The sequence below is a fragment of the Parasteatoda tepidariorum genome, chromosome 1 (assembly GCF_982258835.1).
Source record: "Parasteatoda tepidariorum strain Cologne lab strain chromosome 1, Ptep-v5.0, whole genome shotgun sequence".
Classification (NCBI taxonomy): domain Eukaryota; kingdom Metazoa; phylum Arthropoda; class Arachnida; order Araneae; family Theridiidae; genus Parasteatoda; species Parasteatoda tepidariorum.
The window spans coordinates 114373847-114387973 of record NC_141755.1 but is presented as its reverse complement, the minus strand read 5'-3'; the positions used below and the strand labels follow the sequence as shown (position 1 = coordinate 114387973).

At 27.6% G+C, this 14127-nt stretch overlaps 1 protein-coding gene across 6 annotated transcripts in view; it reads right to left on the bottom strand.

Annotated features, from left to right (window-relative positions):
* Positions 1-390: 390 nt before the first annotated feature.
* Positions 391-14127, bottom strand: part of LOC147816750 (cell cycle checkpoint protein RAD17-like) — a 37951-nt gene continuing 24214 nt past the window's right edge. For 4 of the 6 annotated variants that reach the window (XM_087150658.1, XM_087150669.1, XM_087150675.1 and 1 more), the window contains 6 exons: positions 12352-12498; positions 9454-9582; positions 9304-9343; positions 7135-7215; positions 6994-7049; positions 391-3313 (listed from right to left, as the gene is read on the bottom strand). In XM_087150658.1, coding sequence (XP_087006784.1) covers positions 6994-7049; positions 7135-7215; positions 9304-9343; positions 9454-9582; positions 12352-12498 — 453 coding nt within the window. In that variant the 3' untranslated portion in view covers positions 391-3313. The remainder of the gene's footprint in view (positions 3314-6993; positions 7050-7134; positions 7216-9303; positions 9344-9453; positions 9583-12351; positions 12499-14127) is intronic. The other 2 variants (XM_087150685.1, XM_087150687.1) reach the window with 2 other exon arrangements.

Genomic DNA, 14127 nt, shown 5'->3' with positions numbered 1-14127 from the left:
GTAACTATTCACATAAAGTGTTGGTCAAAATCTTTTTAATCCAAATGTTGAAACAGAAATTCTGTTACCCCTATAAATATTTAAGAAAACTCTCTGACTAAAAGCCAGAGAAGTTGACAGGTCTATGTTTGTCATGAGATTGCGGAGCCCTAACCTTCATCACCCTCTTGGCATACAATGGGCTGTTGTAAGAATGCTTTGATCTTATACTTGAACTATAATGCAGTGAAGAACAATGCTTGGTGCTAATTTTCAAATAAATCTCTTGGCATGATTCATTTATTTTTATTCTTTCATTATTCATTTTGCTTATTTTCTTGATGAATGTAGCAAGGAAAAAGTTATTTTCACAATTTTAAAGTAATATTAAAAAATTAAAAAAAAGATAACTTGTAAAGCCAAACTAAAAATTCTTTATTTAAACTATTAGCAAATGTTGATACATGCCTTCAAATCATATTTAGTACAAAACATTTGAGTTCATTTGAACACTTGCGATAAAAAGTTTTTTATTTTAAATTCTACACATGCAGCAGCCTATGAAGGGTTTAAGCCTACTGAGCCCATACAAGTTTTTGTGACTTTAGGCTCTGGAGTGCCAGAGCAAATATTGGGTGATCAACCAAGTGTGGAAATCCCCAATGTTTGGTACTCATTCAATGTTCCCACTCAATTTCAGAAGGAAAAAAATTCCCTGACTTTTCCAGGTATTTCAGGAAAAATTCAGTGAAAAATAAAAAAAAATCAGTGAAAATTTTTCATCAGAAATGATTTTACTTTTTATTTGTAGTGCCAAATACTAGATTTTGTGACCAAAACAATATCATTAGAAGAGGAATAAAACATGCAAGTTTGGCTAAAATATTAAATTTTTGCAACAAATAACTGTAATAGATATCAGAATTATTTAACTCAAAAGTTTACATAAAAACTGTGGTCTACCAGTAAAAAACTTTTTAAGAGAGGGGGAAAAAAAACTAATTATTGCGATTAAAAACTTTTTATTTTTTAACATAAATGATACTATCTTGTGATTTTTTTCTATTTTTTTTAACATAATTAAACCTATTTTGCAGCAGGCCTCCCATTCAATTTCTGAAGAAAAAAAATTCCCTGACTTCTCCAAGTATACTAAGTAAATTTCAATGGAAATCCAAACCATATTTTATCATACTATGCAATTTTTCATCCAAAAATTTTAAATTTTTTATTTATTTGTAATGTCAAATATTAGATTATGTGAGCAAAATCATATAATAGAATGAGAATGGAAATATAGAAATGTTTCTCTAAAAAAGGAATTCCAGTTTAGACATACTTTAATATAGTCCTTTTAATATAGACATACTATATAAAATGACTCTATTAGATGCTAAAATTAACTCGAATCTCGATAACTGATTACTGTTACTGACAATTCTAAGACTGATCTATTACCAGGTATGTTGAAGAATTTTTCCAGGTATTTTGTAAAAAATTACAACTTTCCCTGACAATTAGAGTCAAAATAAAATTCCCTGAAAATTTTAGGTTTTTCGTGTTTTGCCTGCCATTTTATTGACCCACTGAATGGATGAAAGGCTGTGTCAACCTTGCCTGGTCCGAAGCAAGAACTCTGAACCTAAGAATAAGAGTGCAACTTTACCACTGAGCCACCGGGACTCTTTACAGTTAAAACAAAGGCAAAAGGTATAACAGACAGAAATTTTTTTTTAAATACAGGGTATCTGCTACATTTTAGATTTTCAAATCCATGACTTTCCAAGAATTTTTCTTTACTTACAATTGAAGTTACAATTTTCGCCGACAAAAACACAACCATAAATTTGAAAAAGCATTGTAATAACATTAATTGAAATGATAAGTATAACTAAAACTGTTATACTCTGCATTTTCATATTAATAGATTTTAAACTTAAACAGAGTAAAGAAAGAGTTGCAGCAATAAAATAGCTGGAAAAAAAATACAAAAGCAAATAACTAAATACAGTCAGATATATGTTGTTATTTAAAGTTGTTTTTATTTCTTCTTAAAAGTGTTATCTAAAAAGCTTAAACTAGAATTTTAAATTGATAAAATAAAAAAAAATTCTGAAATCACATAAGTTTAAAAGTTAATTAATTCACTCTAGAAATGACGTTCTTTCCTTCATTTTTTGAACGAACACAATACTTTTTAAAGAACAGGTTAAAAACAATTTATATTTTAATAAAATATGACTGTGAGTGGGGATTTTGTTACAAATTTAGATATTCGTTTTATTGGAACACTGTGAAATTGGGAAAATTCTATTTTAAAAATTACATTTTTCGGCGACCTAAATCCATGACGTATCATGTTTTTTTTTTTAAATAGTTAAAATCATAAGATTTTATAACAAATTTTGTTCATTACCGAAATCTATGACTTTCCATGATTTCTCATGACTTTCCAGGTGCGCAGTAGAGATTTTTTTCCTTTGAGGCACAGTAAAAAGTAACTGCTATTTTTTTATTATACAATACTATTACAAGCTTTCAGTAATATTCCCTTATAATAGTTTAGTTAGAGCATATAATAGATTGGTAAAACTATTATAAGCTCTCAAGTTTAGTATTAGTCAAGTTTAGATTATCAGTTATAGTAATATTTATCTGTATCAACGTACATTTATCATTTATAAATGTATTCTTAAAAATTCAACGTTGTTTTACTTGATAAACAAATATTTAAAGCTAATATGAAACAATATTTATATTTTTATTAACAGAAAATATTTCATGTTAAAAGTATTTTGATTATTTATAGTATTATGAGCTTTAAGACAGTTTTGGAAGAAAATTTCCAGTATTACTGTCAAAAACCAGTTTAAGAAATCCAAAAAACTCAACCTCCAAGGTATAAAAACCTTTTTTAAAACCCAGGCACAAATTATCACTTTTGTATTTTTTTTTAACAATAAAAGGGATGAAAATACTGTATTTTTTTACTCGAAAAATCAATTAAAATGAACACTGCATAACACTCATACAAGCAAACTTCAATTAGAATCAATTAAAAAAAACAATCTCTTGTTTGCAACTAAATTGAGACCAAGTCATTAATAGAAAGTGACTTTAGTTCAAGTAAAAAAGAAATCAAAAATTTAATAAATATCTTCATTACATAAATATTTCACAACAAATAATCTCTGTGTTCAAAAGTCGTATTCTTCTATAACAATCTCTTCATCAGGCAATATCTTTACATTTTCATCTGACATGTTAGCATCATCAATTGGGTCGCTCTCCAAAACAAAAGTGGTCTTTTTCATCTAACGTCTTTCCCACTTGGCTATTAATATATGAAATTTTACAACAATAAAAGTAAGTAATCATTAAATCAATAGTAATGAAAATGATTATCAATAATGGTGAAAATAAAGATTGAAAGATAGAGAAATGATTTTTTTTTCCTTTTTGAAAGATATAGAATAATTTTCAATTTAAAAATAAAACATCCTTAAACTTATGTTTGTTTTTCATTAAATTTAGAAAACTGAATTGACAGAATACTACTAAGTATAAAGAAGTCATTAGTAAAATAAAATTTTCAGATAATTCTTCATACCTTGCACTTTCGCATTGCTTCAATTTTATATTACAAAATTATTTGCAGTAAGAGTAGGGGTTATTTCCTGAGCATATTTGAAGATTTTCTTAAAGTTAACAGATTTTTTTTTCTAATATTAAAATCAGAAACACAAAACTATGATGAAAATTTTAATTGCTTTTCCTTAATTCATTTAAAGATATTAAATTAAATGAAATTTAAAAATTTAAGAATTTTTTATTTATTTATTTACGGAATTTCTGAAATTTACATAAAATATGACTTTTTATCTAATATACATTTTTTGCTTGATATATGTGCCTAATTTTGGGAAAATGAAGATATAGAAATTTTGAATATAAGAACATGAAGATTGTGCTGCAGATTGACTCAGTAAATTCTGCTGTAAGGTATATAAGTTGCACTGCAATGCCATAATCAAAAATACAAAAGTAATAACCAATCAGAGTTTTTAAATGAAGGAGTACATTGCATAAAACAGATTTCATAAAACAGTTTGCAAGAACGTATTTAAAATTGATTTAAAATGGTTCCTAAAAACAAAATGCAACTTTCTAAACTAGCTAACATGCGGTGAATGAAATTATCACTAAGTTACAAAAGTTAAATTAAAAATAATGTAACTCTAGAGAAAAATATCAGAAAGTCTTTTTTTGAGTAGGGGTGTACGTTGAAATTATAATAATATTTGTTTTCTTTGAAAGGTGTATCAATTATGAAAGAGCAAAATCATTGATCTGTCTGGTTTTTTTTAAGAGGTACCTATTTTGCGAAAATTTAGGCATAATTAGTGCAAATAAAAAATTATATTTAAAAAATCAACACAAAAATATGGTAAAGGAAGAAAATATTTTCGAAAATTGTCACTACAAATAAAAATCATTTATGACTTATTTCTATATATTTTTCCCCATATATTCAAAAAAAATTTTGGTATTGTAAAATTTTGGGCTAAAAATTTTATCTAAATTACAAAAAGCATAAATCTGTAAAAAATCATTGTCCATAGTAAAATTTCAACTTGAACTTAATAAAAACATGCATTTAACAGTACTAATACTAAAAGTTATTCTAATTATGAGAACATTTTCCTCTGGGTCATACAGAAAAAAGTTTCACACAGAAAAAAATATTAGAAATGTCAGTTAAAAGAAATTTACAATAGTGTTTATGATAATGTTCGAATTTCGACTTCTTGTAAAGCCTGCAGAGGGAGAGCCTCACGTTTAATTTTAAAAAAACTCAGTGGGAAAAAATTCGCTTTGATATGGCGTAAACGACCGATTAGGTTTCCCACATTGACTGAACACGTGCTACCGTTTTGTAAAAGTCAGTTGGCAGGAAAGCTCTTCTTTTCCATAGATTGCAACAAGGACACAGATTTGCATGAGAACTTGCTTTTTTATTTGTGAAACTGCCGTTTTTCCTAAAGTTGAATTTGTGAAGGTACCGCTAAACGGTAGGAAATTTACCCTGGACAGACCCTTGAGCTCAGTATTTATTTAATATCCATAAAAACAATACAGTATAACCCTACAACAACACAGAATTCAATATAAGTTAGCGTTCCAAAATCGTGCAATTCTAAGATGTATTTATTACTTAATTCTATATATTTAAAGAATAATTAATACATTTAGGTATATATTTATAAAATAAAAAATACCTTGGAAAATATACTAAATTAAAAAATATATGACACTAAAATTTTATACTTTTACTGTAAAATATATAAAATTGTATCTATTATTTGAAATCAAAGTTCTAATTTTTGGTTAAATTAGAACTAATCCATATTGCCTTTATAGACAACTGCATTTAAATCCTTAAAAATATTTTCTCACAGCGCTTCTGTTTTGAGATTAAGCTCTTTTGTTCTCCTATACAGTTTATTTTTATGTCTGTACGGTTACCTACGGTTATGTACAGTTACTTTCTTATGTTTGTATTGTTTAAAAAATGATTCCAAGGAGTAAAAAATAAAGATTAGTTAAATAGCTGCAAAAAACAAAAAAAAATTTTAAAACTATAATTTTTATTTCTCAATCATAAGACCCTTATTTTCTTGAAGAAATCTTAAAATAGTTTTTAATTTTGGAGAAATTGTAATTGTTAGCACCTCTGAAAACAGCACAGGAGTGTGATGCTATTTTCAACATTTGTTTTGATGCCAGTTGATGGTAAAATCAGAAGGAGTAGGTGTGAACAAATTGTGTAAATATTTTCATAAATAAGCAGACATTCAATTTCAATATGAAGATGAAAGAAAAGCCATGATCTCCAAATAATCTGCTGTTGAAAAATTTAGTGTTAAGAGTTACGATTCTGAGAAGAAAAAGAATGGAACAGTCTTCTTCTCTAACTAAAGATAGTATTATCTCAATATGTTTATCTTTAGCGCAACTTTATATTTCATTTTACAACCGCATTGAACAGTCAAGCCAATTTCAGGTTTACAACCATCAATGCTTAACTATGTTTCCTTGTAAATTTTGAACCCAACCCAAAAGACAAGAAAACTCCTGGATCAAACATTGGGACTAACCAACCCTTGTAATGTTGCACACAATTTTTGCACAAAACTTAATTTATAATCCTAAATTGAGGTACAGTATTTCAGAATTTTCAATATTTATAAAACATTTTCTTGAGAGTGTAAAGACAAATGTATCTAGTCCATCTAATTGAAAAAAAAAACAACACAAAATTCTTCAAAAAAGACAATCTTTTACAAGGTCTAACATCAAAGCAAATGTACTACATTAGAGAATAAAAAGAAAGATAGTATGCATACAAGAACAAAGTAATAGCAATTGTATGTGGTCACCTTTAAGACAAGTTGGAATATTTTTAGATTTAAAAATATTTAACACATATTTTTTTCAAAATATAATTTACAATTTTATTAAAAAATATAATTGATCATTTTAAAACTAAAATCAATAACAATAAAAACCAAATTGAAGAGAATTTAATTGTTTGAAAGAATCAGGGGTGATTTTGAGCCGAAGTCAAAAAACCTGAAAATTTCTTGAGTAAAATCATTAATGATGTATTTCAAAAAATAAATGTCTTTATAAATTTAAATCATTGATATTTCCACAACATGAAATTCTAAATAAATTATATACAACATAATTTAAATTAATAATTTTGTAAAGAGATGCAAAGAATAAATTTTAGTTCCTAATATTTCTAAATAAATTATACAACAATTTTTATGCATAAATGTGCTCAATGATTTCTTGAAACTTCTGGGTCTTGGAATTTATGAAATTTTCGGATTGCGGTAAGCAGAATCATCTCTGAAGAATATTGGACTTAATACAGCTTAATTAGTAGATTGCATCACTACAAGGTTTTAAAAATTAAAAAATTAACATAAAATGATAATTAATTACCTAAAAAACTTTTTTATTTTCATATCTCCTTAATTCTTTTGTTAGTGTTACATGAGCTAAAATAAAAATAAAAATTGTAACAAATATTTTTAATCTATTTATTATGTTTTTTTTCCAAATAGAATATTAAAGTGTTAATACCAGGATTTAAATTCCTTATTTGTAATTTTGAAAGATAAGGAACTAAGTCAACTTGTAGCTGTCTCATACTAAGAGAAGAGCCTGAAAAGAATAGGCAATGCACTTAATTCCTAAGCTATAAAAAATATCCAAGTTGAACAATAAAATGTAAATTAAAAAGTTACCAACATTTCATAACCATAAATACCCATAGCTGCCAACATGGATAGGAATAAATCCAGTAGATTTTAAGAAAAAATAAAAATTTTATAACTGTTCCATAATTTTTTAACCGTTTTGGGAAGTTTGGGATTTTTATAGTCATCACAATACAAAAACTTTATTACACTAATAAAGTTTATTACACTATAAAACTTTATTACACTAATAAATAGTCTGCAATATTTTCCATTTATGATTAATATTAAATGAATTTGAAATGTTTCTTTTTATTATTTTTAACTTCTATTTTAAAAAGACAAGTAAATCATTATTGATGATTAAAAGATTTTACTATTTAAGTACAGAATAAAGCAAACTTAAATTTTCAGAAAAAAGAAAAGCTTTAAACTAATTACAATAAGTGAGGCTCGTTCCATTATGCACTAGCAATACTTATTTAAGTATTCAAGCAAGTGATAAATTGTGTAAAAATTCTATTCCGATTAAGGATATTTTTCAAAAACTTAATCAATTATAGGGAATTTTCTAAAATGTACGAAAACCAGGAGAATTTTTATTATACCAGTAGACCTGGGAAAAAAAATGACAAAATCCAGTAGTCATAATCCTGGAGAGTTGGCAGCTTTATGAATACCCATTTTAAAAACATCATCATCATCATCAATGGCTCGACAGCCAAGGGTGGGCCTTGGCCTTCTCAAGAAGTTTAAACTTCTGAAAAAGTTTAAAAACATACAAATGCAAATTTTGAATATTTTAGGTGGATCTAAGAATCTAGTTAAAAATTTCCAAAGTCTAAAAAAGTTAAAGCTTTCTAGGAAGATCAATGCTTCCTAATAATGAAAAAAAAACCTAGAAATATTTTCTCTGAGAATTGTAATCTATAGTAACTGTTAGGTTATTTTAAAAGATTTTGAGCAGAATGAAACTTTTTAGAAAATTAGGTTATTTATGCCCAATCAAATTTTATATCAACTATAATGCATGGAAGAATTAGTGGCTTTTGGATTTGGCTTTGGTTTCTCTTTGAATTGTGGCATTGTAACATAGTGTCTCTTTTATTATTAGAAAAAAATAAAACTATAATTTCTTTCCAAGAAAAAAAAAACTATTTTGAGAGAATTTAATGAATATTTACAGTTATACTGTTTTCAAAACTCACAACATAACAGTTTAGACAGCAATGAAGCATTGACTGTATTATTACTGCAGGAAGCGTTGCCAAATCTTCCAACAATAAATAAGCACCTTTTAAGAGTTAAAAATATATTTTTAATCACTATATACATTAACAAAATGCAAAATAATTTTCAAATTTTACATGATCATGATAAAATAACCAGTTTCTGACAACGAACTCTTTTCTTGATTATATTAGCTTTTATAAAAAGATCAAGAGTTTTTCCAGTCTGATATCAGGTGGTGGAGAATGAAGTCTAAAATTGAGAATATCTAGCAAAATGTAGCAAAGTTGCACATGAGAGAGCAAGAATGTCAGTGAGCCCAGCTCAGAAGAATCGCTTGCAGACCCGCAAGTATTTCATCAAACAAGTAAAATGATTGGCACTTTCATACGCTATGGATCGAGGGTACATCGAAATGGATTGTGGTTTAATGAATTGTGAAAATGTTGAATAGAATAATGTGAAAAACACGCTTCTGCATAATATGCGGCAAAAATCAACAAAGTAAAGAAAAAAAATCAAATTTTTGAAAAGGGAAAATTAAGCAGTCTTTAAAAACACTGAATAAAAAAAGCATCTTAAGGGCCTTTAAAAAAAGAAAATCGAAGATCCTTTAAGCACTTTTTAAAAACTCTATGCACCATGTATTAAAACATAGAAAACAAAATTCATTTTACAAAACTGCAATTAATCTTCAACTACTCACATAAGTACAGTGAAGTTAAGATATTTTTACTAAGTGGTAATGCTGGAAGCAAGTTTATAATTTTGCTTTAAAAAAATAAAAAATAGGAACAAAGTAACTATTAAAATAAAGTCTTACCACTAAAAGCATACTTCAGAGATTTTTGCAACCGCCTTTGCTGTAAGATAAAAAAAGAAATAATAAATAAATAAAATTTTAAAAAAATGAAAGCAGATACAAAATTACAAAACAATAATTTTGGCTCAATCAAAGAATCTTCATATATACCTTAGATAAATTTTCGTAAAATTGAGGTTTGTGCAGTGCTCTCCACCTCCTATTATTCACAGAGGACAAATTGAACATCAGACCGCTAGACGCCAGAGACACCATAAAATCATTCATTGTGTCACGACTCTGAAACAAATATATATATAGATATATACATAATTTACCTTAGAATAATGGTAGAGACAATTTCAGCTTTTGACTTTTTTTAAAATTTCTCAAGGATTTTAGTTCATGAGATTTTTTTTAATACTTAGCTATAAAGCTTTCAGAAGTTTGAGAAACCAACAATAAATTACAAAAAAAAAAAGGATTTTTTAACACCCTATGCCAGAAAGACAATCAAGAATCTTGTATAGATTATTTTGGTTGTTATTTGCAATTACAGCATAAAATTTCATGAACCTAACTAAATATTTATGGAGTTATAGACATTTAAAAAAAAAAATTTATTTGTCGTATGTTTTTTAAATTTTTTTTTATAACTTCAATATCTAATATAATTAAACAAAATTGCCAGAGAAATTCAAAATTAGTTACAAAAATATGGATTTAAAATTTGAAAAAAAAAATCAATAAAAACTACTTAAGATATGAGTATTTAAAGTAGCTCGCTTATATTGCGCACACACAGAAAATTAAAAAAAAATTCATATTTTTGTAATGAATTGTATTTTGGCAACTAATGAAAATTATCTAAGTTAAATAAAGAAATCTCAAAATGATAAGGGTCTTTCCACAAGTTTCATTTTATATTATAAAACAAGATTTATTAAAAATGATGTCGGAAAAAATAGACGAGACTACAAAATAAAATTTGCGAAAAACGCTAACCTTTTGTGATTTCTTTTAAAAAATACAAAAATTACTTAGAAAATTGCTTGAGATTTTTGAAATTTTTAAGATATTCAAATCAGTACTCTTTTCATCAGTTGCTAATTGCGGTTCACCGCAAAATCAAGGTTTCCATTAAAGTTAAAAAAAAAAAAATTTTGTGACTTTTTAAGGTATACCAGGTAAATTTCAATGAAAATCAAGATCATATTTTCCTCAGAAAACTTTGATACTTTTATCTGTAATGTGAAATATTTGATTTTTTGTGTAAAAAAATGTCATTAAATGAGGATGGGATTATTTCAGTTTGACAAAAATGTGCAATTTTTATAACGAATAATAGATGTCAGAATTATTTAACTTTAATCTCAATAACTGATTACTGTTACGGACAATTTTAAGACTGGTTATTTTCCAGGCATGATATAGAAATTTTCCAAGTTTTTATAACGAAAATGCAGCGTTCTCTGACTATTTCCTGATTTTTAGAGTAAAAAAAAATTCCCTAACAATTCCAAGTTTACCCTGAGCTACGGGAACCCTGAAAATTATGAAGAAAAAAAAACAGTTTAATCCAGATCCCCACAAAAAAAAATGAATAAATAAATTAAATATCTAAATAAGTTGTTCTTTAAATATTTTGAAATAAAGGCAAATAAAGGCAAAGATCATTTCATCTTTAGATAAAAGAGAAGAGCAAGAAATAATAATTTTTATGTGATTACTTTTTCTTTAAGTCTTTCTTTAGGAAATAAAGATTAAATTTAATTTTAATAACCTTAAGACTAATTCGAAAATTTTTAGAAAGGAAGAAAAATATAATGCATATCTTCAGACATATGAATATGAGACAAATTATACAGCTAAGAATTTACTTAACTAAATTACACATGGCACAGAAAAAATAAAAATTCAACTAGAACAAGTGATTCCAAGATTAGGGACTGGAGTATATTAAATAAATCAAATGTCACATGACTTTCTGTTCCAGAAAAAAATTTAACGTCCCAATAAAACCTTTGACATGAAACAAATTGATTTAGAAACAAGAATTTGATTCAGCCAAATGGTTTCTTTAATGAACATACAACAATTCCTTTTATTTCATTTTTTAACCGTTGTTGAACAGCCGACCCAATTTTTGGGCTTAGGACTACTAATGTTCAACTCCATAGCCTTGTAATTTCGAACCCGATCCAGAAGACAAGGGAACTCCTGGATCAAGTATTGGAAGGAATTTACCTTCCGGGAGAACTTTTTGATGAAACTAACCCTCATTCGCATTACATGGAGAGGAAGACCACTAGAACCCCCAGGAACAGGCTGATGGCAATGGGACAGTAACCCATGATCCGTCTACCACTAAGGATATATCACGTCAGCACTGTGGTTGGTGCAAGCAAGATTCGGAGTTGTATCAACCAGTCATTGCTGGGATTTGCGCCCGGTTCACCTCATTGGAAGGCGAATGCTCTATCCCCTGAGTCATTGCGGCTCAACATACAACATTTTATTTTATTTCATAACCGTCGTTGAACAGCCGTTTTAATTTTGGGTTTACAACTACTAATGTTGAACTCCGTAGCCTTGCAATTTTGAACCAATCCAGAAAACAAGGAAATTTCTGGATCAGTACCCCCATAGGAATGATTTGTTATGGGAACATAGAGAACTTCGTGACACGACAGATTTAACGTGCATCAGTCAACACTTACTACACGGAAAGTCTTTGGCCGGCAGGGACCGAACCCAGAACCTCTTGAACATGGATCCAGTGCCCTACGGACTAAGGAAAAAATTCCTCAATCATAGAGCCTTTGGGTATTGAAAATTTTGCCCTACTTTATAATTGAGGAAAGTTTGCACAAGCTAATGGGCACTCCATTGAAATTTAAGCTAATGTAAATATAAAAACAAAGTATTTGGTTTTAAAAAGAGAATTATTTTGGGGGTTATTGTTCCCACTCTTCAAATTTGTGAACTAAAAGATACATAAGAAATAGAACACTATTTCTCAAAGTTTTTAAATAAATTATTAGTAGTTTAAAAAAAAGTGATACATACATTCCATAGAGTGCTGACGTAATCAGCTTCACTTAACCAATGTGCACATTCAAAGTTAGCTTCAATATCATCAACAAAGGGAATATAATTCTCTTGCAAAAACAAAGTAAAAGCTTCGGCAGAAATAGATGTTTTATCAAACACTTCCTAAAATAATACAATACAAGATTAGTAAACATCAGCAAATGAATTAAAGTGATAATTATTAAATACAGAATGCATTGCATACCTGCCAACATTGGAGAAATAAAATAGTGGAAATTTTACTAGCGACATTTTTTAGGCTATGAGTAATGTTTTGAAACATTATGCATAATCATGTAAGTCAAAAAGAAAAATTCAAAATTGAAATTAAAAAAAAAACACTTACATTTAGCGAAGTAAAACATATGTATATAAATCTTAATCTAAAGAAGATTTTTTTTAAAACCATTATTTATAATTACTTAAACTATTCTATAACTGTTGTTAAACAGCCAACCCAATCCTGGGTATATGGTTACTAATATTCGACTCCGTAGCCTTGTAATTTTGAACCCAACCCAGAAGACAAGGGAAATCCTGGATCAAGTATTGGAAGGAATTTACCTTCCGGGAGAACTTTTTGATGGAACTAACTCGCATTTGTGCCAGATGGAGAGGAAAACCACTAACTATCAACAGCTATTAACACTAAACATTATGCAGTACTGGCAATAGCACTATCCGTTGAGGAAAAAGAGAAGTATTTTTGCCTTAAGCGGTTATTTTATCAACAATTTTTGAAAAAAATTTTTGTCAGCAAATACGGAAAAATTTGAGAATAACAGGAGATAGTTGTAAAGTACAGGAGTGTTCGTTAAAAAACTGGAGACTAGGCAGATATAGCATTGCAACCAATACATCTATTCCATAGACAAAATGTTATTTTAATGTCTGTTAGAAAGTTTGAATGCTCATTCCAATAAAACATGACATTTTTGTTTAATTTTTTTATAAGAAAATCACATCCAAAATAAGTGTTAAACATTTTTGCTCTTTCAAACACTTTGTTTTAAATTAACAAAAATATGAAAGCTCTCAGTAGTAGTAAAGATCATAATATTTTTGAAAACAAAAATATCTGATGTTTTCATATACATGCAAAATTTTAGTATATTTTCAATATAAAAATTAAACAAAATATTGGCAAAGAGAAGAAAAAGTTCTCAAACGTTAAATGTTTTTACTGTCACCGATACATCAGAATCTGGCTCAAGTATCAGGTCATTTTTATTTTACTAACATTTTAAAACCACACTAATTCACTCATTTCTTTTCGTTAAAATATTTGAACATAAAAGTAACTTTTCTGCGCTGTTAGTGCCTTTGCACAGCTTGGATTGAAAAAAAATCTAAAGCTAGAAAATATTTTTTCTAACCTAGCTGTTGAAGACAATTAGACATGAGGCTAGCCAGATGCTTATAAGAAAATCACATCAAAACAGAAAAGTCTTCTGCTTGCAATACATTAATACCATTAGTAAATTTCTTTAAAAAGGATTCAATAAATTCATGACTCATATTTTTCTAGTTTGAACTCTCTCTTTTTGTTAAGTTTTTTTTAAAAGATAAAACTTGAGGTATTTGTATTCTTCTTGATTTTAGTATTGCTTAGATTTAAGAGCTATCTGGACGCATGTTATTTAGCAGAAATGTATTTTAGTAATCAGCATAACAACATATGCTTAGAAGAGAAATTAAAAATTTAGAACAAAGTAGATAGAATAGCAGAAGAATAATATTTTTGTCAAAATA